Below are 26,814 nucleotides of genomic sequence, written 5' to 3' on the forward strand. Positions count from 1 at the left end.
CTGAAAGTAAGACTTTAGAATGACCTCTTAAAAATCCCAATTGTGCAAAGAGCTGTAAGCCTGTTTATGGCTAAAATAAGCAAGTAAGAGCAGCCTGATGAGAAACTTTCTACTTAAGTATTGGAAGATAATCTAAATATCTTGAATTCATTAAGGTTTAGAAAAACATCAGCTGATAAAAAATTGTAACGCTTGTATTTTTCAAACTTATCATGCATGAATGTCATGCAAAAATTCCCCATTAAGGGAAAAATATTATAGAATTTATGCCCATTATGATTTTATGTAAACTGAGCAGCTTTGCTGGTTTTAATACGTATGGATTTTGTGTTTGAAGACTATTTGCTGTATGTCATTTCCTTGAAAATAAATAGCTTTTTTAAACTTTTTTATTGTGAATACATATGTTCACAATAGATGCAGCCTTAACCCATGCTCAGTGTGTGCCTATTGGTTTTTCCCACCATATATTTTCATGTGAAGGAGTATTCTTCAGGGGGTTCACAGTTAGTTCATCTTCTTCTGTTTAACTTAACATAAAAGCTTCAAAAGTTAAAAGTCATTAATGTAGTTTGAGGAAAAAACGTTAGAACTTTAACTTTGGGGGGAAAGACAATAAATTACCAGGCAGTTTTTTAAAAAACAAAACAAACTTTTATTATTTATTTTCTCAGGAATACAGTAGATTGCTGTGCACAGCACATACGTACAAAAATAAAAGGAACAAAAACAATTAGCAATGTCTGCCCTCGGAAACAAACCACTAAAGTTTGTTTCTCCTTATTTTACAGTGATCAGCAAACCAAAACTAAGGCAGGAGGTGAGGTATATGAGAACAGAGGAATCGAGATAATGTATGAAGCACGCGCCTGCAGTCAGGCTTTCTGCTATACATTCAAACATAAAAGGACACATTCCTTACCTTCACTTAAAATAAGATGTAGAAAGATAAATAAATAGCATGATTTTTATTTTTTAAGATCTGGATTTAAGGAAAACTGAGTTTTGTCCATTAAACCCCTTTTTAAGTATCATATATTTGCTGTGGTGTATTGATCAAGACGTCCTGTTTAAAGTGCTACTAGAGGGATCAGATCTCCTAATCTGAGAGTTTACTTCCACTTTGACTCTTTCTCTTGAATTCTTATCTGCTGAAGCAGTTTATGTGCAAAGAGAATAATGGCAGGAATCCATGGAGCTGACAGAAAATCAGGGGGGTTGAGGTCAGCACAGGAGGAGGTATCTCCTGAGGAGAAAAAGACCTGGGGGGATATATATATATATATTTTCCAATCCCAGCGCGTATAGCAAACAGAAACATGATGTACTGATGCGTTCTTAACAATGAACAGTTGAAATCCTTGAAAGGAACAAGACTGCCTAAAAAAACCCTTCCAGTTCTTTGCAAATTATTTATATCCCTTCACCTTTCCCTAGTTTTCTTTACAGTTTTATGGTGTAGACCAACACAAAGTAGAGCATTAAGATGAAGTAAAACAAAAGTGGTTACATGGCTGATTGCATTTGCAAATCTAAATGTAAAAACTGTTATTCCCATTTGATTTCAGCCTCTTTTGATCTGATAGTCCGAAATGATTAAATTTACAGCCCTAAGTGCTAGTAGTATGTTTTTTAATCTTAATCTCAGGGTTCTGACATAAAGATATGGAGAAGTTTATGGAAGTGTTGAGTTGTTAAAAACATCTCCTGGAGCTCTGTGCAATCCATCATCTGAAAAGGGACAGAATGCAACACAACTACAAACCTACCAACCCATGTCCCAAATCTGTCCTTTATGGATAAGTGGCAAAAAGAAAACTTCATTGTAAAGAAAAACACATAATCTGTTTGCATGTTTTAGGGAACAGGAAACACGTGGAAGAACGAAAATGTTCAGCTTTCTGACTAAGTTTAGCAGGAAACTAACAGAACATATAATTTACAGTATAAAACATGGTAGTGGCAGGATCTTGCTGTGGGGATGTGTTTGTTCGGCAGATAGCATTTATGGAAAGATGAATTAAGCTCCAATATAACACAAAAAGGCATCATCAATGTCTTAATTTTGGATGTCAGTTTTCATTCCACTCTACAATTAAGCTCTACTTTGTGGTGATCTCTCATCTGATATTGTTGAAAAGTTCACATAAAGGGATAGAAGTACTTCTACACTTTATACATAAAAGATGATTTAAATTCCTGTTGTGAACAACAGACCACCCTGACCACAGGCGTGGAACCAAAGACAGCTCAACGACTCTGACCTTGAACTAAAAAAGGCTAATATTCGAGGAAGAAGCTCACAGGTTAAAACAGGAATCTGAAAGGTTCCACCCTGCAGCGGGTGAGTTGTGGGGGTGAAGGTTAGGGTTAGCAAACAGGCAGAGGTGGACAGTGCGGCCCGTCAAAGGGTTCAGGTATGTGGGGAAGCGTCCCTGTCATCCTGACAGAGCCACATTCCTGCAGAGGAGGCGGTGGTTTGACAAACAAAGACAGCGTGCGGACTCCATGCACACACACACACGTCTTTCCTGGGTTTAAATAGTCCTGCTTCCTGTCGCACAGGAATGAAGCAGGTAACAGCTGCAGGAACTACAAGTAGATCCCCTCTAGAGGAGTCTTGGGAATTCAGAGAACGAGGCAAGAAAAATATCTTTGGAATACTGAACAAGAATACCCATTTTGTGATTCTGCAAAACATAAACAAACTGCTGCTAGTATACCTAAACTCCTCCATCGTTTTACCCCCTTAATGTAGAGGATTAGCAGTAAAACTTAAGCTTTGCATCCATTTTTTCATCTGCATTATCCTTTTAGTCTTCGATGCACAAAAACTGATTAATCTATAATTGCATTTAGACCTGTTTTAGCTCTAGCTCTATTCACCGAGGTGCCACTGCAGTGCTGCTGCAGAAAAGATGGAAAGACTGCAAAAAAAAAAAACACCTAGAGCATCAAAATATTCCAAATTCCCAAAGAAAATGTAAAGAAACCGAATGGATAAGTAGCATCATTGCTGGTTTCTTGTGCAGCCTTTGTATTTTCGTGCTACAAAAATTCGTCTTTCAAACTTGCAGCTATTTACATTGTTTTCCATTTGTTTCATCCTTTTAATAGCAGCTAAAAGCTTTGCATTTCAAAAACAGCAGCCCACTCTACTGCTGGGGCTCTTTCAAAGGCATTGTGCAGCAGCTTTTGTGTTTCCTTTGTCCACTCAGTCGATAATTGTGCAGAAGCAAGCCAGGTCCGATCCAAAAAGTTTCTCCATGCTGCAGCACATATGGTTTTCCACCCTGTTTGCTTACTGGATATGCTACGCAGTAAAACATACGGCCTGGTGCCAGTCTCTATGGCTGACCATTCTCTGGTCTCAACCACAGATTGTTTATTACTTAATCGATCTAATTACAGAAAAGAAAATAAACCAGAGATAGCCGATCCCACCTTTTCCCCTTTCTGAGGGCCTCTCTGGAGCGTCAGCCCTATTTCTGACTCCTCCGGGTGTCTCTTTCACAGAAGTTTAACGGGGGCCAGCTAGTGAGAACACCAAGGCACCTTTAAATCGTGCAGGAAAAAAAGTAGTGCATTTAATTTTCCTCCTCTCCACTGCTGGACATCAATAATTGAGCAGTGAACCATCAAGCATTTAAAGGTTTGAATAAAACGATAAACAGACATTTGAGCAGAAGTCCATGCATTCCTTCATCTAGTGAAGTGGTTCGTTGAGGTAATAAAAAGTATTAATTTCACTCTTAAAAGCACAGCATATAGCTCATCCTCCATCACAGAAAAGTAAGTGGTGTGTAGTTCAGTTACAGCAAGCACCAATGTGGTGGAACAGGGAAAAAAGGCTTTGACTCACCCTGTCCAGAAAAAAAATAACAATAAGCAGCTCAGTTTGGCATACATTTACAAACGCACCTATCCAAATATACACATAAATATTTATGTATAACAGAATAAATATTTGTATTTTCCTTCGCAGTTCATGGATGTGTCTGTCAGGCCTTTGCATTTCTACATATATGTTACCTGGAGGAACATCCGCATGTGCAAATTTCTATGAAATAGTCAGCTTCCTTCATAGTCGCGGGAGGAAATGTGTGACAGTCATGGCCGTGGTCGCCTTGTTGCCTCTCTTTACGCGGCCGTGCTTGCTCAGGCCGATGTAGAAGCCCTTGTAAACAAAAGACTCGTAGGCGTTGTAGTTGTTCGGCAGCAACGTCTCCTTGAACTTGCATTCGTCTTTGAAGACTCTCTAGAGAGGAGAGGAAGAAATGTTTCAGCGAATGTCACAACGCGGATGCTTTTTTTCTTTTTTTCTGATATTAAGTCTGATTAATTTTTTTTTTTATTTCTTAATTTATAACATATTAAGTCTGATTAATTTTTTTTTTTATTTCTTAATTTATAACATTTCAAAAAAGGCGCATCTGTTCATTTATTTAAAGGCACTCCCTCAGAGATGCATATCCTTGTTTAAGATCAGAAATTTTAAAAGAAGTCAGCCAACATATTAGAGAGATAATGGTGGACCCCCACATGTCTGCTAAAATCTCCTGATGCTATGACAACTATATACTAGTATAAATAGCTTGGGAAAGTCCAGCTGTCTCAATTTTTAGAGAGGAGACAGGTTGGACAAGTTTCCATTTGAAATGTGTTGAATCGACTTCAAAACGACAGCATAGCACCTCGCTAGATGCTGTTTGCAGAGATTTATTATCTGCAGTGAATCACAGCCTGTACCAGCATGGGTTGAAAATCCACTCTGGGAGGAAGAAGCCATTATTCCAAATGCTAAATAAAAACAGTCAAGTTTGAAAAACGCTCAGGGACAAATGCTGCATTTGATTTGTCTAAAAAGTTGTAGCTCAGAGCTGGAAATTGTGTCTGTTTTGGTCCTGATTAATGATACAAATAAATAAAGTAATAAAGTAATTATCTCTAATTTTTTTTTTTTTTTACACACAAAAGAAATGACCATGTGGGCCACTTGGTTTATCGATTTAAACTCTAAGAATTGGCAGATTGCTGGTTCAGACCTATTGGGGTCCGTCTTCTGGATTGCTCTAGGACTTTTCCATTCCGCCTTCAGTGGGGGTTGTCATTTTTAAGACGGGGACACTAAAAATAATTTCACTTCCAAGAAAAAAAAGCAGCTTGTGCCTTTCTCCAAATGATCAGCTCCTCAGGTTCTCTTTAGAAGGAAAAGGGCTGAATTCTAGCAAACTGATATAAGAACCTTCTTGCAAGATTTCCAAAACATTTGACCAAAGTTATAGACTTTATCCTACCATATACTGAGGTTTAATCAGCTTTAGTGTCAGAATGTGTATGTTAATAACAGGTTTTAATATATATGGGGCTCAGGTGTTTATTGCAGTGAACAGATTTTCAGACAAAGTGCTGTGAAGTAAACAAGGAGGAATGTTGTTGGAAAAGAGACGCATTTCAGTAATAAGGATTCATCGTGCTCCCGTATCTGATCTTATAAGGCTGTCTCTGGTCATTTGGTGCAACCTGAACTAACAAATCCCATAGATAACAATGGTACGAATGAAAATCACTAAACAACAATCATTATTTGACTCTTTTTTTAAATAACGTAGCTTTTGACAGTGGAGATAAATGTATTTTTGTTTGTTAATCTGAGAGAAAAGTATAATATTTGCTTAAAGTGCCTTGCAAGAATATTCATATCCCTTTAACCTTTTCTCTTTTTCCATATTACAATCAAAAACAGCATTTTTGTCGGGGTTTTGGTTCTGTTTAAGTTTTAAATCTGAGTTTCCATTGGTCTTACTTCCATTTTTGTGTTGTAGTTATTTTTGATTGTTTTTGAGTTCTTAGATATTTCCTGTTTGCCCTCTTGTGTCGTTCTCCTTTCCCCAACTCCCTTCCTGCCTCTGTTCACACCTGCTCCCAATCTGCTAATTAGTCTGGTCTTTGTTTCTCTCTCCCATATGTTCTCCTCCTGTTTAGTCACTCTTTGCTGGTTTGTCGTTATTTCTTTGCCCCCTTTTGTAAGTATTTTGTGGATTTATGTTTTGGATTTTTGCCTCTGTTGAATGTTTTCGTTAATAAAAATACAAGTAAACCCCTTCAGCTTCAGTCTGCATTTGGGTCCTCCTGTAAAACCTCCACCCCACTTGACAATTTTAAGGAGATTTCCTCTAATAAGCAGACAGCAGGGCAACATTTCTGAATACAATTCTGAAAAGCACAGTTTGTGATTTTATTTAGCATCCTTTAGTATGACACCCCAAAATGATATCACACATAAACCTGAGAATACTACCCCTCGGTAAAACATGGTGGTGGCAGCATCATGGTGTGTGATGTTACAGCAGAAGATGCATAGAGCTGAAATTAAGGCTATTCTTGAAGAAGGTGGGATTGAAAAACAACCTCAGATTAAGGAGGAGGTTCATCTAGCTGCAGAAAAACTGCCTTAAACATTCATGCAGTTGATGGGCGATGGTTAGATCATGACCAAGACCAGACCGACTAGAGTCTTTGATAAGTTCAAAAACTATCTCCAATCTGACTGAAAGGAATCACCAAGCATTTCTGTTTCTAGTTAGAAAGATGGATGAGACCTTGCCCAAAGGACCTGCAGCTAGAATTACAATAACTTGTTCCACAAATACAAGTACACAACATTTCAGATTCTCCATTTGGAACAATTTCAGAAACCCAGCAGCATTTTTCCCTATCCTGTATTTAAGTGTTGCTTCATGTTGGTATATTGCATAAAATTCCTCAATATATGCACAAAATCTTGTTCACTGTTTACTTTTCCAAGGAGGATCAGAAACGCTGTGGCTATTTTACTATAGACGCTTTTAAGACAAACTGCAGAAATACTGAACCTTAACAATGTAGATGTACAAAAACCCTCAACTAGTATCTCAGTTTTATAAAAAAAAAAAAAAACATTAACCAACTAATGCAAAAAGGCAACATTTTTAATCTGATTTTTTTTTTTATTTGAAAATATCTTGTTGTTAACCATTCAATAAATATATACCCATGTAGATTTATTTTCATTCCAGAAAATTAAAACCATGAATAAGCAGTTTGCTGGTGCATTTTCTTAAAGGCTGAAAAGAGACAATAATCCACTCGCCCAATGTTAACATTGAAGCTACACTGATTTAATAGCTTAATTCATCACACATATGTAAAATAGCTGTGATTTATGGCCCTTTTAATAATAAATGTTATTTTTAAATATCTAACAATGTGATATTGATGACTACAGTCACTCAGTTGAAGGTTAGTCCATTTGTTTTTCTAAGATATATAATATTAAACTTAATTTGCAGCAATCAACTTTTGTAAACATTACAAACGATGCAAACATATGAATGAAGAGATTAGAGTTTGATTCACTTTTATAAGCTTAATCGCATTTATTTAACATTTTTAAAGCAGCAGGCTAATCCCCCCCATGTCAAACTTTTGCATTTTTGAATAAATATTTAAAATAACTTGGTAAAATGTCCAAGTGTTAAATATATTTTATGCAAATGCAAAATAAAAATGCAAAAAAACGTTAGGTTGTGACTGTGGCTATGATATTATACTCCAAGCTTTATATTTCAAGTTGATTTGTGACAACAAACATACCACACCAGTTCAATTAAATGTCTATAAACATACCATGTGACTGTTAAATTAAGTAATACAATAATTATTAAATGTGATATTTGTAGCAGAGGCTGTATAGAGCTGTGACCTGTCCCCCTCCTCTCATCAGGGTATATTAATAACACAACAGCCCTCATAAAGCAGTGGATGCAGCAGCAGCAGCTCTGTTGAACTCCAGAGTTGCGCCACTGTAACCTACCGTTCCGTACAACCTTCCTCTGCTGTTCATTGCGACAAACAGCTGACTCCTCACCCCGAACAGACTGATCACTCCTCGGTCCACGGTGGAGATCTCTATCAGACCTGAATGAGACATAATGTGACAGAGAGGCAGAGTCAGTGCGACGCTGCGCTTTGGGACAAGTTTCAGTGGCCTATGCAGCAGTGATGGGTGTAGCCTTGCAGGTGCACTGCGACTTGGATGATGCTCCGTTATGTGTGCAGCAATCAGCTATCTGCATGTTAGACATTGTGGTTGGTTTACAGCGCGCTGGGAGGAATATGAGTGCCCCACAGCAGGGTAAAAATAAGTCCGCGTCATGCATTCGTGTCGTGTTTTTGGATGCACCGTTGCACGGCTCGGTACACTGTGTTTGCCTTTGGAAACTTTCAACCCATGCTGCGCTACTTAAATATCATGCAGGACCGGATCTAACTTTTAAAGATACACTCTCTTTGGATTCCAATGCATTTTTATTTTTATTTTTTTGCAGGATGCAACTCACTGTATGGGTTCTCACTGTGCACACCGCTTATCCTGCCATCAGGGAGCACCTGCAGGTGAAACCCAATGCCCACGTTGCAGTACAGCCGCCGCACTCTTTTGATGCCCTGCAAGTAGTCGCTCTGCCAGTTCAGCTGCGATCTGTCCCCATTTATACCCAGGTAGGAGCGGGAGAAAAGGGTCTCCCACTTCCTTTCTAACAAAGTAGCATTAGTCCTGTGTGGGATCGGAAAAGAGGAAGCGATTGCCCACAGAGAAGTCCACAAAACAATAACTGCTGGCAAAGTCCAGTGCGTCCTGGCCCCGCTGCGCATGCTGTAGTGACACCTTTGCGCAAAGGCCATCCAGTTTACCTTTGGGGCACCTGGTTAAAGTTACCTGCCCTGAAAAAGCAACTCTTCTTATCTTCTGTCCTTTGGCATATTGGCTGTGAAGGGTTAGAGTTTTTGGGTCAATGTAGATCAGGGCCCCATGGCCCGAGATCTGAACAAGTGGAGAACAGAAGGCGTCGCAACTTGGATTGGTGCCGGTGGCGATGACCATCTTTCGCCGCTCCACGCCTCTGTACAGACAACGCTTGCCGTGGAGGGGGCGGCACCACTCACTGCAAGACCAGCTCACCTTGCCCCCTACTCCCTCACCTCCTCAAATGACATCACTGTGACTTCACCGCTGCACGCAGCCCCCCATTACAAGAGGGGAGAGGGAGGAGGAGAGAGCCTGTGGACCCCAGCAGCACCAGCAGGTCTGATACCACTGATGGGGGGGACTGCACCTTCACACCAGCCTCAGGAAAGTAAGATGGACTTAAAGCAAGAGTTTCCTTTAAAAGCTTTTCAAAATAAAACATTACATCAATGACTATGCAAATACCAAATCAGGCATCTAAACACACAAAAAAAAAACCCTTATACATAGTTCTACTGTTTTAGCTACTGTTTTTACAGTTTCAGGTGAACAATCAAATTTAAAAAGCAAACAGGAAGAACCTGAATAAATAATAAAAATAATAAAAAACAATATTTAAGATACTAAATCCAACCTGGCTCTATGTGAAAAAAGTGACTAAACTCAAAATACTCAAAAATTGTACTTGAGTATAAAAACACAATTTTATCATACTTTTACTCAAGGAAGAATAAAAAGTAGCAATCCAAAAAATTACTCCAAGAGAGTAAAAAGTCTTAAAATCTGATGTTTAAGACATGTAATAATAAAGATATGAGGAAATTCTAGTATTTTACGAGCTATAATAAAAAAATATAATATATAACAATCCCAGAACGAAAGAAACACTTTTCTAAACCATAAAATTTACGAAACAAGCACCTCTTGTGACAACATTAAGTGTCAGGGCTATCATTGTAGGCTGGATTAAGCTAGTTTTCTAAAATAGAACACTGCTGCATTATTTTTATTTTAAAGGTTTTTAAAAACTTTTGAAAACTGCTTGTAAAAGTCCCATACCTGGAAATCTGAAGTTCTATATCTGTTCTAAACAGAAACACTGCAAGCAAGCTGGCTGAGGCCCAAACAGCGCTGAAATATTAAACTGATATTTTGCCATTCAAAAATTGATATCTAGTGAAGACTTTAACTTATCATTAAAATTGTTGTTTAAATCTGTGATTTTATTTTGAATTGGAACTAACCTGTCTTTTTAGTCTTCCTCGGTATAACAAGGCTAACTTGATGGAGATTTTCCTCACATGGGAAACCTTCAGTGTGTGTGAGTGTTTGTGTGTAACCCATAGAGAGACAGAGAGAGGGAGGGAGACTTTGGCTTTTATTGGCATAGAGCAGGCATATGATAGATGGATGGATACTGTGTCCAGGGCCCAAATTGGGACGGTGGTCATATGTCCTGGCAGCCTGCATCCTTATTTAGAAGGAGGTGTAAAAACAGTCTCGGGGGAGCAAATGGCAATCCTGTCTGACACTTCCCTCGCTGTTTGTCCAGGAAGTTTACACAACCAAAATATTCCACCAGGTCAGATTGCGCATTGTTATTATTGTTATTATTATTATTGTAACTAACACACTCTCCACTGCATAAATAGCATCTGCGTGGATCAAATTCACGGCATACTTTTGTGTGGAGATCTTGAAATAATGCCAATATTGGATTTATAAACAGAGATACACCAGTAGAACGACCATTTATGCAAAATCAAAACAGAGAAACATAAACCATATATTTATTTATTTATCAAAGTCCCTTTGATAATAGATTTGTTTAGTATGGCTATACTTGTTATATTTGGGTCTGTTACACCTTATTATTGAAGGAAATAGTTGTGAATGTTACAAGTTCATTTAACATATAAATGCTCTTCTTAAAGTATAAGAAAAATCTAATCTAAATTGAAATACAATTGTAGAAAATGCCTTTATATACACATACATGAACAAACTTTTCTTTTTTAGGTCCTTGTTTGCATGTCACAGATTGATAAACTATTGGAGTCTTAAAGCCGTACAGATGCTACAAGGTTCTATATTTAACTGGAAGAAGGCATTTGATAATGAACTTAAAAACAGGGGTTTAATTGCTTAATTAATAAAAACAGTAAGTTTGACAGGGGCGGGTAGTAATTATCTACATCTACTCAGTTACATTTACCTGATTATCAGTTAGAGGAAAAGTTTTTTTGCTACTGCTACTCTTGTAAAGGTTCCACTGTAACTTAAGCTGAACAGAGATCAGGTAAAACACAATGAACGATAGATATTGGTAGTGGAAATTCCTTACCTTCTAACAGATGTGTAAACCTCATTCCAAGGAGTGGAAATTTTTTTTATTCGTCGGGAATTTGCATTTTTGTAATATTGTAATTTATTTGTACAATTTTAATTTCTTTTAGTCTTTAAGATGTTAAGAGAATAAAAACAACATTAAACAGAAGGGGTGAACTCAGGTTCAGTTCTCAAAAACCTACAACGCAGCGATAAAATTGATTCCTTCCCGCTATCATCTAAATCCTTATCCCCATGCAGAGCACCAAAACATCTCATCTGTATAGCCAGGCCAACTACGACCCTAATGACTCCTTTTTCAGAGGCATGGGCCAGTATCGGGTTTTGGAGGCCAACAACTCCTTCAACGACTCTCCATTCCTAAGGGGCGGACCTGTTTTTTCGATTTAGTTTGTATGTTTTCTAAGCCACAGCAGGGCTTTTGTTTGGGCCACCCTATAAGCCTGGAACTTGGAAAACTTTTTTACTTTATTTGGAATTTAGTCTTTAAAACACTATAGCTTTCACATAACATCTGTTTGACTGCAGAATTTCTAAACAATAAATCAGCTGTGTCATGATGTTTTTAAGGAAACCACTCAGAGAACCAGAGTAAAAGTTTAACAGCTTTATTGGAATAATCAATATAGTTGATCCAGGGTAACTCAGAGAGCTGGTGAACTGGAACTGGAAGTGAGAAGGGAAGTTCAGAGGTTAGTTCAGGGTCCGTGGGAACTTTGAATAACGTCTTGCAAAAATCAGAGATGAACGGCACTCACGTTAGCAGAAAAAGGTTCTCTTCCCAGAATCCAGTCTGTGTGGGTTTATCCAGAGATTCGGGGGCTCGTTGGAGGGCGGACAGGTTTTTGGTTTGGTTGGTTCTTTGAGGAGTAATGGAGCGGACTACCACTTAGATTTCCAGGAGAACTTGAACGGGTCATGTGGAGATTAATCCCCTGCTCAGTGTGAAGCTCAAAACAATCCTTCCAGGGGGAGAAGGCCAAAAATCCAATTTGCAGGATGACTTCTCAAAACTGGCAAACACTCTGGCGACGAGCTAGTGGCAGTCCACCGCTTGAGAGTCCTCAGTAATGAGCACAACCAGCCGCCGGTGTGTGGGAGGACCAACGAGAACAGGGCGCCACCTGGTGGTGGAGGTAGAGAACACAAATAACAAACAGCCCACACACAATGGATTCCTAACAAGATGATATTATATTAATTATATATTAATTGAGTTGCCTTTTTATTAAATACTTTTTCACTCTTACCTGAGTAATTTCTTGGATAAATACTTTTTACTTTTATTTTAAATAAAATATATGTTAAAGTAGTGCTACTCCTACTTGAGTACAATTTTTGTTAAGAAATGCATGTACTGATATACAGTGGTTAGTTTCCATCAAATATATATACTTTTGTTCCAACTGTGGAAAGAAAATGAATAATGAATTTAATGTAGGTGTATTTTCTACAGCAGACGTTAAATTTTAAAACCTCAGATCACTTATTGTCCTTATTTGTAAAACCCTACACATTTCTAGATAATGGGTGCTTGAGTTCTTTTATTCCCTAAGGGGTAGACTGTCAGCTCACACTGAGCAGCAAATTAATGAGACAGGCTTTTGAGTTGCTGTATAAGCACATGCTATGCTAACCAAGGCAACCAATAGTCTGAATAGACAAAAGTACTGGGTTATTGACAGGCTGGAACCTAAATCAATGGAAAGTGTGGCCCGTTAATGAGACGGTGCTGAGCTCTTCAGATTAACTCGGCTAATACTGGGGTGATGCTGATGCTGCTCTTAGGTCATGACTACTTTCAATAATTAAAAGAAGGCCAATTAGCAATACATAGACTCTTATCGAACTAGACATTAATAAAAAAATTGCATACTGTACACACTTTATGAAACTCATATACAATATCGTCAGTGATAAATCGAGGTTACTATAATAAGACCTTTATCATAGCATATGTAAAAACATTGCTCTAATTGATTATATATTTAAAAAGTAAATTTTTAGCAATAAAATTAAGTTATATCAAGAACTATTTGTTCTATCCTTAAACCCTATTTCTCATCAATTTAAATTAATAAAAAAGAAAAGACAATTATTTCCCTAAAACATGCTATAAGTTGTTAAATGAAGTGAGACACTCATTAGAAGCATAATAATTATTAACTTCTGATCTAGGATGAACATCTGCTTTAAAGATGATGAAAAATGTTTCAAGTAAGAAAACATTTGTTGTCTTTTGAAGGTGTCTACTAAATTTTTCTTTAGAAATTAATTTTATTTCACTTTAAAAATTCACTTTATATGTTTTGCTTAATACATAATCGGATCATCTTTTTAGAGAAATGTTTAACACGTTCTTTCTGTGTTTGCATGGTGGTTTGTGCCATGGTAAAATGTGGCTAAGAAAGCAAACATTCTTTTTGAGCATCCAGCATTCCAGATTGTGGCATAAAGTTAAATATAGAAATTATCAGTCATCTACCTGTGATACTGGGGATGGTATTATATTAACAAAATTATTAAACACTACTTGAGTCACAATTAGAGTCTCATCTCTGACCTGTTGCACCGGTGTTGTGTTAAGGTAGGTTTACAGAGGGAACTTGTTCCTCTTTATTTATAGTGCAGCTTTTGCAGGGGGAGTCTTTTTTTAATACTTTCTTTCTTACTTTATGTCTTAACATCTACCCACCGGGATAGAACGAACAGCACTTTAAGGTAATATCCATTTTTCTTCTGCTCAGACACTCGGCCTAGAACCTTACTGCGGCCAGAATCAGGTAAATAAAACAAGAAAATTCTCCTCTATGATGTATGAACCTGAAGCATCAGTTACTAGATATGTGTAAATGTGTTTTAATAAGGTTTTAAACAATAGACCTCTATGTAAAAAGATTTATATCAGAGTTTGATTTCATATTTATATACTGGTTAAAAAAAATTATTATAATTTTATAGTAAAGTTAACAGAATACGTTTAAGGAATTCAATTTCTTTCAGAATTATTTCATCCAGACAGAACACTAGTTTTAAAACATGTAACTTCTATTAGTCTTCTCAAAAGAATTAGAATCATGAATCGATAGGAATAAAACTGAATAAAACAAAGAATCAGAACTGGAATCGTTCAAATAAAAAAAAAAAATAATGCCAAACCCCAAGTTAAGACCCCAAAACACCCCAAAACATGTGCTGCCCCTAGCTCATAATGAAGATGCTGTCCTGATTGTCAATACAGCCACTTGAGTTTATCCATCCACAGGACAGTGTTTCTGAAAACCATGGTCTTTGAGTGCAGCTGCAAGGTTTATTCTGGCTGCTTATAATACTTTTCAAAGTAACAACTTCTTCCTCTCTGAGTGGCATTTGAGGTAATGGTGCAGCTCGTTTGGTTATACTCTCCTACCAGCTTGAGTCTTACCATGTTCATCACTGGACACAGAACATGATTCTCCATTTAACTAAAATGATCTCAATTAAGCTAGCAGGGGCTCACAAAGCTGTGGCGCTGTCATTCGGGTATTTCCAAAATGTGAAAGTTAAAGTGAAAAAATAATATGCCATGTGTTGAATAAATATTAATGGTAAATAAAGTTATAGGTTTACAGGGAGGAAAATAACTATTTGAACACCCCCCTATTTTGCAAGTTCTCTCACTTACAAATCATGTAAGGGTCGGAAATTTGCATAAGTGCACGTCCACTGCGAGACAAATAATCTGGAAGAAAAAAAAATCCAGAAATAACAATGTATAATTTTTTAACTATTTATTTGTATGATGCAGCTGCAAATAAGTATTTGAACACCTGAGAAATTAATATTTGGTACATTAGCCTTTGTTTGCAATTATAGAGGTCAAATGTTTCCTATAGTTTTTTACCAGGTTTGCACACACTGCTGGAGGGATTTTGGCCCACTCCTCCAGACAGATCTTCTCTTGATCAGTCAGGTTTCTGGGCTGTCACCACAAAAATGCGCAGTTTGAGTTCCCCCTAAAGATTCTCTATTGGGTTTACGTCTGGAGACTGATAGCGGAACCTTGTTATGCTTCTTCCAGAGCCACTCCTTGGTTATCCTGGCTGTGTGCTTCGGGTTTTTATCATGTTGGAAGACCCAGCCTTGACCCATCTTCAATGCTCTAACGGAGGGAAGGAGGTTGTTCCCCCAAATCTGCAGTTGCTCTGCCCCATGTGCAGAAAAACACCCCCAAAGCATGATGCTACCATCGCCATGCTTCACAGTAGGGATGGTGTTCTTGGGATGGTACTCATCATTCTTCTTCCAACAACGGTTAGTGCAATTATGACCAAAAGGTTACATTACTTTTTCCCATGACTCCTCTGGATCATCTAAATGGTCATTGGCGAACTGAAGACGCGCCTTGACAAATCCCGGTTTAAGCATAGGAACCTTCCGTGCCATGCATGATTTCAAACCATGACGTCTTATTTTATTACCAACAGTAACCTTGGAAATGGTGGTCCCAGCTCTTTTCAGGTCATTGACCAGCTCCTTCCATGTAGTTCTGGGCTGATTTTTCACCTTTCTTAGGATCATTGAGACCCCAGGAGGGGAGATCTTGCATGGAGCCCCAGTCAGAGGGAGAATGACAGTCATGTTTGGCCTCTTCAATTTTCTAAGTATTGCTCCAACAGTGGACCTTCTTTCTCCAAGCTGCTTGGCAATTTCCCCATAGCTCCTTTCCAGCTTTATGGATGTGTAAAATTTTGGCTCTAGTGTCTTTGGACAGCTCTTTGGTCTTGGATTCTTACTGATTGTATGTGGTGGACAGGTGTCTTTATGCAGCTAATGACCTCAAACAGGTGCATCTAATTTCGGATAATAAATGGAGTGGAGGTGAACATTATGAAGGCAGACTAACAGGTCTTAGAGGGTCAGGATTCTAGCTGATAGACAGGTGTTCAAATACTTAATTGCAGCTGTATCATACAAGTAAATAGGTAAGAAATCATATATTGTAATTTCTGGATAATTTCTTTTAGATCAGACCCCTCCATAATTTCTAAGTGGGAGAACTTGCAAAATAGCAGGGTGTTCAAATTCTTATTTTCCTCACTGTATATATACATTTTTAGATCAATTTAATCCATGGTCTCGTCATTACTCATTACCTACCCAGTTAGAGCAAAGTAGTCAGCTTTGAGCAGAACACAGGGAGATGCAAAGCTCTTTCATTCACTTTTTTATTAATGTGGGGTTTGAAATAAAACATTAACCCAACAGCTGGGGAGTCACACTGATCTGAGGGGATTTCTATGGCATGACATTGGAATCCCTGCCATAGAAAGTCAATAATAATCATCCCTGCTGAGCAATAACTCATAATGCTGAAAAGCTGCACAGACATACGCTTGGAAACAGAGGGTAACAGTTTATGGTAGCAGCAATAGCGTGTCAATTCATTATATAACATTTAGGTCATTAATCAAGGCGGACTTGAACATGTTGTCCTAATGAGAAAGCTGGATGACAAGTTAGACGGTCAGCAGAGCTCAGGCAGCTGATAGTGAGAGAAATAAGAACACTGCGTGAAAGTTTCTGACCATTAACTTTAACATTTTCACAATTTTTTATTAAATATTTCCAAAACGAATAAAGGCTTTATGCAAGTATGATAGTTTTAGTTTAATGTGTGATCAGTTATCACCTGATAATTGATGCTAAAGAAGCAGGAGCTAGTAAAAAATAATGTGCCACCATGGTTTAGGTTTGTGCTGAGGCAGCTAATGAATAATTCAGCAGCCAAAAACTGCAGATGGTGTTCCCCCTCCTTCTATATAAATTTGTGACACAGGAAAACGCAGCCAATCTTGCTGGAGGGTAAAGTAGACGTTTAATGATAGTGACCCATATGTGATTTTATTAAAAATGTAGGAGATAAATCTGTTTCTGTCGTTATCGTTTTGTAGAAAGTAGAGCTGCAAAAGGAAGACAAAGAGCAGGCTGTCACAGGGGAGGCTTCCCAGTAAAAATACCTCATCAAGGGTACAGCTTGTGCACCTTGCAGAGTAAGATGTGGCTGCTGCTAAATCGAGCTGAGAGTGACTAAGGGAAAAAAAAAAGCCATGCAGAGGTGACTTTACCACCAGTAGCAGACCGCAGCCAATGACATAGCAGTTTTTAATGTGTGACGTACTTCAAAAAGAACAGAAACAAATCGCTGATCACCCTTTAATTGTCTTATTTAATTTATCCGTATAAAAGCTTGAAAATATAAAATAATGCAGCAAACAAACTTTTATACAAAACTTAATTTGCAATGAAATGTGTGCTCAGCGTTTAGCCCATCAGTTAGGAAGCAGTGAGCAGGAACTTTCTTCGGGACCCAGAATCACAGATCTTGCGGCCCTCTAACCAGTTGACCACCCCTGCTACATTTTTTTGTATTTTCTCTATTGGATACCCAAATCAGTTTTGCTCAACACGGGCATTTAAAAAGGCACATATAAAATTTAAAAGGAAATAATTAGAAACCTTTGATTTAAAATAAATAAAAATCACCTTAGAAATTCGCTCTTTAGGCAATTATAAAATAGATCGGTTTTGTGATGCTAACTCAGCAACAATACTAGACAATGTTCTTTTTTTCCACTGTAAATATCTGGTTTAGTGGTATGATGTCTCAATAGATGCATACATATCTATATGATGTACGATAAAGATTCACATAGGGGCCATTGATCTTATTTTGAGCCCACTAATTACGCAGCTTTCCCCAGAGGACTGAAAGAAGCCAGAGGTCTGTTCTGATCAAACAGTTTTGCAAGCTTAACACCAGAGCCATGTTACCCTGAAGAGTGCAAGCGTAGCACAATTCAAGAAAGTGTGAACATGTTTTCATTAGGACCTTAGATATCTATTTGCTCAAATGCATTTAAAAGAATTAAACAAAAGAAGGAAAATTCTTGTTTTTTTTTCTGCATGTTCAGAAATCAGAGGTCAAGGAATGATCCTCATTTTGCACTTATGTTCATTGTTCCAAGAGATAAATGCATTCCTGAAAAAAAAAGAGGTATGGTCTTAGCCAGGCTGAGGTTTAAGGCTTTATTCTGGTAGGAGGCCTCAAAACTTTTTTTTTCTCTTAGAAGACACTCATCATATCGAGGGATTTCTTAATGCTGCATCCAAAACCACAACAAACTATTGAATCAGGGTAAAAAGCCTGGCATATGTAAGCGAGGCCACAAGGAAAAGCTATGCTTATGTGGCCGCCACGCTGAAAACTCAGACAGATTGGTTTATGGCTGTAGGAAGAGATAGAGATCAGAGGAGGTGTCAGCTGCTGAGTCGACTGCCGGCTCCTCTTCCCCCTCTCCCAGGAACCCTACACCAATCCAGGCCACCAGGGCTGAGCGGGGGAATGTCAGGAATCCTCTCAGCACATTTGCTCAGCGCTTTGCTCGTTCTCACCCCTGTGAGATGAAAACCGTACCGCCTGCCCCGGCCACGAGAGTCCACCTTTCTCTGCTGAGGGTGAGCAGTACGGTGGACGACACGCGGCAACGAGAGGAAGATCAAGGCAAATTGGCCGACGGGTTGAGCATCAGCCATGGCAGACTGCTGAGAGTGAGTCATCTTGGACAGGGCTGCTCTCATTCTGCCAGCACAACAAAGATCATATCGTTTATTTTTGTCGTTGATGAAACCTAAACCCATAAGAAGTTGTCAAAGGTTCTGATGTGGTGCCTATCCTGGAGAGCAACTAATAACAAATGACATTCAGGAAAGATCTAGAAGAATCCAGGACAAGAAGTTTTGGACTGTGACCAGTTTGCCTTAATAATCACAATGATTAACAATCTGCGAAAAGCTTGGAAGCTCCTGTAGGTTTGAATTAGGCCTGAAAGGAGCAAACAGATTCACTTTTCCCTATTTTTAAATTCAGATGCTTAGACTCAATAAAGAACTTGTTCTAGTTTTATCATTTGGCTTCATGGAACCCACTTTGGCCTTTATGTTCCAGTTCAATTCAATTTAGTTTATTTCTGTAGAACTAATTCACAACACATTACACTTTACAGAGACAATTCAACCAGGTCATAGTCAAATTGATTCAAAGTTTTCCATCAAAGGAAAACCAGTTGATTGCACCGACTCATTGACTTGTAGGCAATCCCTCACACTAAGCATGCTTGTAATGACAGTGGAGAGGAAACACTCCCTTTTAACAGGAAGAAACCTCCAGCAGAACAAGGCTCAGAATGAGCGGCCATCTGCTGAGGCCGACTGGGGTTCAAGGAGACAGAAGCAGACATAGAAAAGGAAGCAGAGATTAAAAAAAAATAAAAAAAGGCAACTGTCAACCAGCTCCATAGGCGGCCCCATCTAGGAAACACACAGCCAGGCAGACAAGCTCCAAGCCAGCCCCCATGTCAGAGGACAGAGAGCACACCCAGCCAGTTATAGTCAGAGAAACAGGACTACACTGAAAAACAGGCCGTGCTCGAACACCTGTGTGTGAAAAGGATGTAGTGGCCAAAAAAGGATAAAGTATGGAGGATTATTACAGATTATTTGATTTGGTCACAATCCAGACTGGTGAGTTATGAAGATAGTAAAAGAAACATACTAATTAGACAGTATAACAGGTATCATAAAAGAAATTTAATGTAATGTATTTCAGTAATTGATCTAAAAAATTTTAAAAGATACATTAATCTGAAAACATTGACTACAGATCCCTAGCTGAAATTAACTATAGCAGAACATTATAATTTAAAAATTTTATTTACTTCCTCTTAATTTTCCGTCATGTTTTTAAGTGGTCAGCCTTTTTTTAATAGCTTTTTATTGGTTCCTAGTGAGTCCTGTTCCCCTGACTGTGCAGGCTACGCCTGAACCATTTAGACAAAAAATCATATTTTCTATGTTTTTCAACCAGTATTGAGATTGCGATTTTATGTTGCTTTTCCTTTCCACAAACCACAATCTTGAAGATGTGTCCCTCCAGGAATTCATTGTTTTAATGACCTTAAAACCGTGATCATCTAGACATCATTGTCACAGGACTTCATTGCTCCTATTGTATTGAAAAGTTCTTCATTAATATATCTGTGTTTCTGGTTTCAACTCTCTTCCCATCTTTGTGATGGAAAATCCACTTTAAGGTTATTTGAAAATTGCATTTTGTAAAATTGCAATCACATTGAAAATGTTATAAATTTTCCAGTCCTAGTGTAAGATATACTATGGCCCATAATATCATTTTGCATTAATCTGGTCTATATCGATCTTGGGTAACTTAATTTTTATATAATTTACATACATTTAAATATTACAATTAGTGTTGCACCAATACCGATACCAGTATTGGACAGGGCCTCGATCCAGCACTAAAATGGTGGTATCAGGCGAGTACCAACAAATAGAGCAACGATACCATTTTGAGAGCCAAAAGTTTATTCAACTATTGTCCCCCATTCCAGGTAGGCAATAAAAACTTCTACTGGATTCACTTTGTTTTAGTCTTTTTCCTGCTACACAAAGGTAGGCAGCAGCTTGACAAAGCCATGATGGCAATTATTTTACACCCAAGTAGAATGCGGCTCTTCATATACACACACATCTATTTCAAACAGATGGTATCGGTATCGGCCAATACTGCACAACTGGGTATCAGGTATCGGTATCTGGGCCAAAAAATGGTATTGGTGCAACACTAATTACAATACATATATATTTTTGTCTCTGTAATTTTACCGATTTTTTTTGTTTGTCCAAATCCAATCATTTCTGTCCCATTTACTTCTCTTTAATTCAAAGGGATTGACTGATATCTCTCTTTTTTTTGGACTGCCTATTTTAAGTTAAGCAGCAGGCCCAAACTGATGGCTGATTTAATTTAGTTGTTTTCCAACAGTTTTGCATAAAGGGCGCAGGTTAGAATTTATTTCCATTGATCTAAAAGCCTTTGACAATTGCCACAAACTATTGGTGGTTGCAGCTCCTGCCTAGGATGGCACAACGGTTTTAGTTAGGACCAGGTTGGTTTGGAAATTATTAAAAGCTTTTAGATTCAAGTTAGTGAAATAAATTAACATTTTGATCATATTATATTGTGCTGCATCAGCATCCCTTTAAGTTTTATAATCTTATTTGATTTTACTCCAGTAATTGATATTACAGTTTTTATCTCAACAAAAAAAGATCCTAAGTCTCTAAAACCGAATTTACTTTTGAGACATAATGATATCGCCCTCTGGTGTCAAACAGGGGTTATGACACTCTGTCTGCTGTCTGTAACTCACTGCATTGCAGTGCTTGAAAGTTGGCACATGCTTGAAGTTAGGAGATCAATAACTCTTCATTGATTAAAGTTACCCTTTTCAAAAGTTGAAAATGATAAATATGATTGATTTGTTACATTAAACATAATTCATTTGGATTTAAAAAAACATATATGTGCTCTAAAATATGCAGCATAACACATCCTAAAGTGCTAAAGAAAAATTTGCAATAATTGCTATTGCATGTGATGAAAATATTAAGGAAATAATCCCAGTTTTTTTTTTTCTTTTTTCGATTATTACCTAATGTTATCTTAATTCGACATATTTTGAAGGTATTCCAACTTTCTGCAGCTGGGTTAGTTGCTGGAAAATAAAGTGACTAACAATAAACACACAGAGGGCCTGTTGCTGTAAGCATTTAAAGGACTCTGCTGGAGATTGTTGGGTTTAGTGCAGCCGGATACTTTGCAGCCCTAGTTGATCTTTCATCAAATCAGGCACAAGTAATATCACTGCATCCCAGGCATGATGGGAGCCAAGTCACAGAGGGATCAAGTTCTGCTGTGCTTCAGCCAGTGACCTGCCTGCTAAAAGGTTGTCCTAATGAGGCTGCTCCTCAGTTACCCTTCAAGTGCCACAAGTGCAGTGCAGCAAACAATGCTATTTTGAATGGCGTCACAGTGCAGAGTTGGCAGCGATGAATTATTGCTGCCGCTTTGAAGCTGCTTATAGCTTTACTGTGTTGTCAACACATGTAATCATCCAGCATGGTAACATCCAGGATGCTGCATTGCATGAGCCAGCTCGCTGATCGGGTTTTAGGAAGAACTTTTGAGAGAATCAAGAGATGACTTTAAACTACTTGTGTTATGTACCATTTAGCTAAGTGATCAAAGTTGGAATCATGATTAAATCCTCACATGGATCAGAAGGTCGAGGATTAAAGCTGCTCGGCCTTAAGCAAGGCCATCAAGTCTTGTCTTCAATCTTTTAAATGTAAAAAAAGAAGCTTAGTGTTTGTAGACTGCACCGTGTAAACTGAAAATAAGTGGTGGAGCAGCCAAAATCCTAAGAAAGAACATCAAAGGGTCACAAGAAGGAATTTAAACTTTTACAACATCGCTTGGAAAATACAAAAAAAAGTAAAAAAAATAAAAATAAAGAGGAATGCTTCAAAGTAAAGTACCTTAAATTTGACAGATGTCCCCTACGTAAGCACAGTTGTGAAATAACTACCATGGCAAGTTTTTTTTTCACTGTATTCCTAATCACCTTCAGTGTTACAGTCATATTTGTTAATTAGACAAATGTATGCAAGCTAAAATACCTACTAAATTATTTTGATCTGTATTTGAATATGCAACTTGGGGAGGGGGAAAAAGAAGAAAAAAAGCCCACAGCTGAAACCCAATACTAGATTTTTCCCTTTCTGGATCAGTAATTTTGCCGAATGTTGGATCTTACTTTTCCAATTATACAGGTGTTCACAAACTGCTTGAGTTAGGTTGGACTTGGTTATCATCCTTCCATAAGCTCCTCTTTGTAGATTGCTGCAATTTTGGCCAATTCCTCCGGACCACACTGCAGTGACTGGTTCAGGATTGCAGTTCATTTTGCTAACAAGCACCTTTTCAGGTCTTTTCCGTGGGATAGAGATCAACACTTTTAGATAGAGCGTGGATTTTTTTCTCTTCAAGACAATTTGTAATTAACATAGTGGTGTGTCAGGGGCATTGGTTTAAGAAGAAGACATGGTTAATTTTCCTGGATGATGCCTTAAGATGTTGCTTCAAGATTTCCATGCAATACTTTTTGCCTAATAATGCCGTCATATGTTTCAGAAAATGCACCACATACGGCATAATGCTGCCAACCCTGTTCTTCCAAATTTGAATGTTTTCAGACTTGCAAGCTTCCATCTTTGTAGGTAAAGCCTCCAGAAGCGTTGGGCTCAGAGCAAAGATGTCACTAAGTTCTTCTAGTTGTTGCTGGAGTTTTCACCTCACCAGATCTTTGACCTTCGTCCGCAGGCCATGGGCGTTGGAGAAGTAGTGCCAAAAAATGTTGGATCTCTAAGGCTCCCTCTTCTGCCTACCAATTCAATGATGGTCGTTATGGCCGCATATTTTAATTTTAGTTTCTTTAGACCGCAGGGAATGCCTCCAGTAGTTCGGAACTCCAAAACATTTTAATCTTGGTGTCCTAATGCATTTTTATCATTGTTTCATAATTTAATTTCATTATTATACCCTTATAAAAGTTGATTAATGACTTAAAGCTTTCCAGAAAACGATGAAGAGTTAGAAAGTTTATTCACATGTAAGCAATTTACTTGATTTTTTTTTATCTTGTCAAGCGAACAAATGTCACATATAAAGGCTTTAATTTATTAATGCATAAATGTTTTTTAAACCCTAAAGTTACCCGTGTAGCTGCTCAGTATGTAGCTGAGAAAATAAGCAGGAGGAGTTCAGTGAAAGTGAGTTTTTGCTGCTAGACAACATACTCCGGAAGCCACTGATTGGCAGCCTTGTCTGCCCACTCTGGTTGACAGGCTGCTGTTGCAGGGCTGCGGCTGGCCACACTCCACGCCTGAAGGCATCTGGCCCAGGGCCATTTCTAGATTACAAAAACAACAACAACGCCACACCGGATATCCGAAGCACTACAAGCTCATTAAGGAGTCTTTAGGTTGAGACTGGTACATGACTCCCGGTCTCAACCGGAGAGTTTTCCCTTTAAGAGGAACTAAAACTATATATATCGCTTCAGATTTAATAACATACTTTATAAACAGGGGCAGTAAAAAAACACTTTAAGTGCTCTGCCAGAAATAAAAATGCATTTCATGTATACAAGACATGAAAATGTTTATTTGGTTTGTGACATTTATGCTACTTTTTCTTTCCCTCATGGAATGTAAATAACAACATCGTAGTCTCCGCCTGCGGAACAACCAAACATGGACGCCTGCTCTGCTCCTAGAGAGCCTCAAACAATCTACCACGCTGAGACCATATACACAGCATAATGATGCCATTCACATTAGTGGTTTAAGAGGAAAACAGCGTCCAGACCACTTCCAACAAACAAACTCAAATTAAGACCACTGATGACCTCATAGTAGGCTAGTAAACCAAGCTGCTTTTCTTTTCAACATAAAATAATACCACCCTTGTTGAATGAATGTTTTCTGTAGGAGAAGTATGGAAATAAAACCAATATCCTGTCATTTAATACAACTAAAATAGATTGCTCTTTCTTCTTCACAGATTTTTTTATTTTCCGTTAAGGTTTTGACAAATGTCCAATAGGAGTGTTTGGATATTTTGCAACTAAGCAATCCAATAATAAAAAATAAAAAAAAAACAGTAGAAACTAGATTTTTACATAAGCTTTATGTATATTTTTTCAGTCTAGCATTAAATTAGATTTTTAAAAAAAGTTTCCTGTTTCAGCTTAGACAAACTTATCAAATATAAGTAACTTGGTAAATGAAAAAGAGAGAACTTTAACTGCAGTTTATTTTATAGTTAAAAAGATAAAGTGATGCAAACATAAACAGCATGGTCATTCTTCATTTGTTTTCACAGAAAAATAATACAGATCCACTATTGACTTGTACTAAAAGGCAAGGAAGAAGGCATTTCCTGAAAAGCTACTATCCTTGGTTTCTAAACAAAACACCTTTCTTAAGCTTTTAACATTTTTTTTCTGCATTGCAACAAATTGATGTAACAATTTCACCTAATTTACCTGCTTTTGGTTATAAAAAATATTTACTTATGCAGTTTTTTTTTTTTGTTTTTTGTAAAGAATTTTTGCGGTTTTGAGGTTGGCCAGAAAGGACGGCTTTATAATCAATTGAAGGATTTTGGATAAAAGAAAACATGGAATTTAAACTAAAAAAACATCCAAATGCATTGGAAAAGGACTTGATATATAGACATAAATGTCACATGCAAAATGTTTTAGCTCATAAGATGTTAGTTACAATTGAAGAGGGGATGTCTACTATCAGTGCAAATATTAAATAGTTTAAGATAAGTAACCTAAATCAGAATCATGCTTTCAATTGTTATGTTTGGTGTTGAGACTTGCCTTCTCATGATTACCTTACTCCTGTTACAAAATCCACATCCAGATCTTGTGATTTGGTCATAAACACAATGAAAACATCTATATGTATGATCAGAAGTGTAATGTTTGAACCGCAATGTTTGCCTGACTTGGAGGGATATTTTAGTTGCAGCTGTAGGAGTTTAGGAATGTGTGACCACAAGATCTTTTGGCCCCAGCCTGCTTGTCTTCCACCCCTGTCTGGGTCCGAAGACACGGACCGTTGCGTCCCCGAACGTCTGCTTCAGGTCCACTGTGTGACAAACCACAGCCGACAGCCACCCACACACAAAGGGGAAAATGACAACCTTTGGTAGAGCAGCTGCTCTCTTGGAATGGCTGTAAAAACGGAGAGTTTTCATTTTTACCCCACTTCAGAGAGAGCAGGGATTGTTTCCGGCCTGAGTGTGGGCGACTGTGCAGCTGAGGACGTGTCAAACTCATGTCAATCAGCTGGGAGGACTATGTAGCTCATCAGGCCCATACCGACATCTACTGGATAAACGGAGCCTGAATGCTGCAGTGACCTTTTGCCTGGTTTCTCTTAAGCAGAGTAAATGCTCAATATTAAACCTACTAAAAATGTTGGTCCATATAGATATGAATTGATCAAATGAACTGGACTTAATAGCGGTGAACTGATAGTTCCTGCTAATGCAAAGCATTCACTAACCATGACCCTTCCACCTTCATGCAATTTTGACCCTTCTTCTGGGTGAGCAGTTCACTGAATTAAATGTCTAAGGTTTAAACAAATACTTTTAAAAAATGCTGAATAGCTATATACTAATCATGTTGACCCAAGTGAACAAGCAATACCTTTTTATGAAAGATTTTACATAAAAAAATAAAATGCTTGTTTCCTCTGTTAGTATTATATATTTGTATTACTTGAACCTTTTCTTTCTCCAACCGTTCATAAACATGAATGCCACATTAATTGACCTTGTTTGTCCTCTTGCTCTGTCCAGGATGTGCCCCACTAGCTGCCCAATGACTATAGAAGCCCCTCTGTGGCCCTGAATCCTCAGGTATGAATGGATTTCAGTGTTGTTAAAATCTATTTGTCTAAAACTGCTAGAAAAATATACAGGCTTATAATAAAATGGCCATAATTATGTCTTGAAGTTGTATTTTAAGTAACTTGAGTTTATTTCTTTCCCTTTGGTTGCAGACACACCTCCATGTTCTGCAAACTTAGGTTTGGCAGCGTGGGACTGCAGGTGTGTGATGAGTCATTTCTAGACTTTATTGGGCTGGAAACAGATTATTATTTGAATACTAAATAACATAATACAAAGCAAT

General features: G+C 37.9%; 1 protein-coding gene and 1 long non-coding RNA gene across 2 annotated transcripts; one reads left to right on the top strand and one right to left on the bottom strand.

Annotated features, from left to right (window-relative positions):
* Positions 1-1,328: 1,328 nt before the first annotated feature.
* On the bottom strand, positions 1,329-9,107 carry LOC107085792 (fibroblast growth factor 6-like). Its single transcript, XM_015376342.1, has 3 exons — positions 8,382-9,107; positions 7,856-7,959; positions 1,329-4,258 (listed from the first exon to the last, which is right to left on the bottom strand). Exons 1-3 carry the CDS (start codon positions 8,722-8,724, stop codon positions 4,082-4,084), a joined length of 624 nt encoding a protein of 207 aa, XP_015231828.1. The 5' UTR covers positions 8,725-9,107; the 3' UTR covers positions 1,329-4,081.
* Positions 9,092-26,732, top strand: LOC107085800. The gene is made up of 3 exons (XR_001481274.1): positions 9,092-9,176; positions 26,481-26,540; positions 26,684-26,732. It is a non-coding gene; the product is annotated as an uncharacterized LOC107085800 (long non-coding RNA).
* Positions 26,733-26,814: the final 82 nt, after the last annotated feature.

This window comes from Cyprinodon variegatus, unplaced genomic scaffold (genome assembly GCF_000732505.1).
Source record: "Cyprinodon variegatus isolate N-32 unplaced genomic scaffold, C_variegatus-1.0 Scaffold7, whole genome shotgun sequence".
NCBI lineage: Eukaryota > Metazoa > Chordata > Actinopteri > Cyprinodontiformes > Cyprinodontidae > Cyprinodon > Cyprinodon variegatus.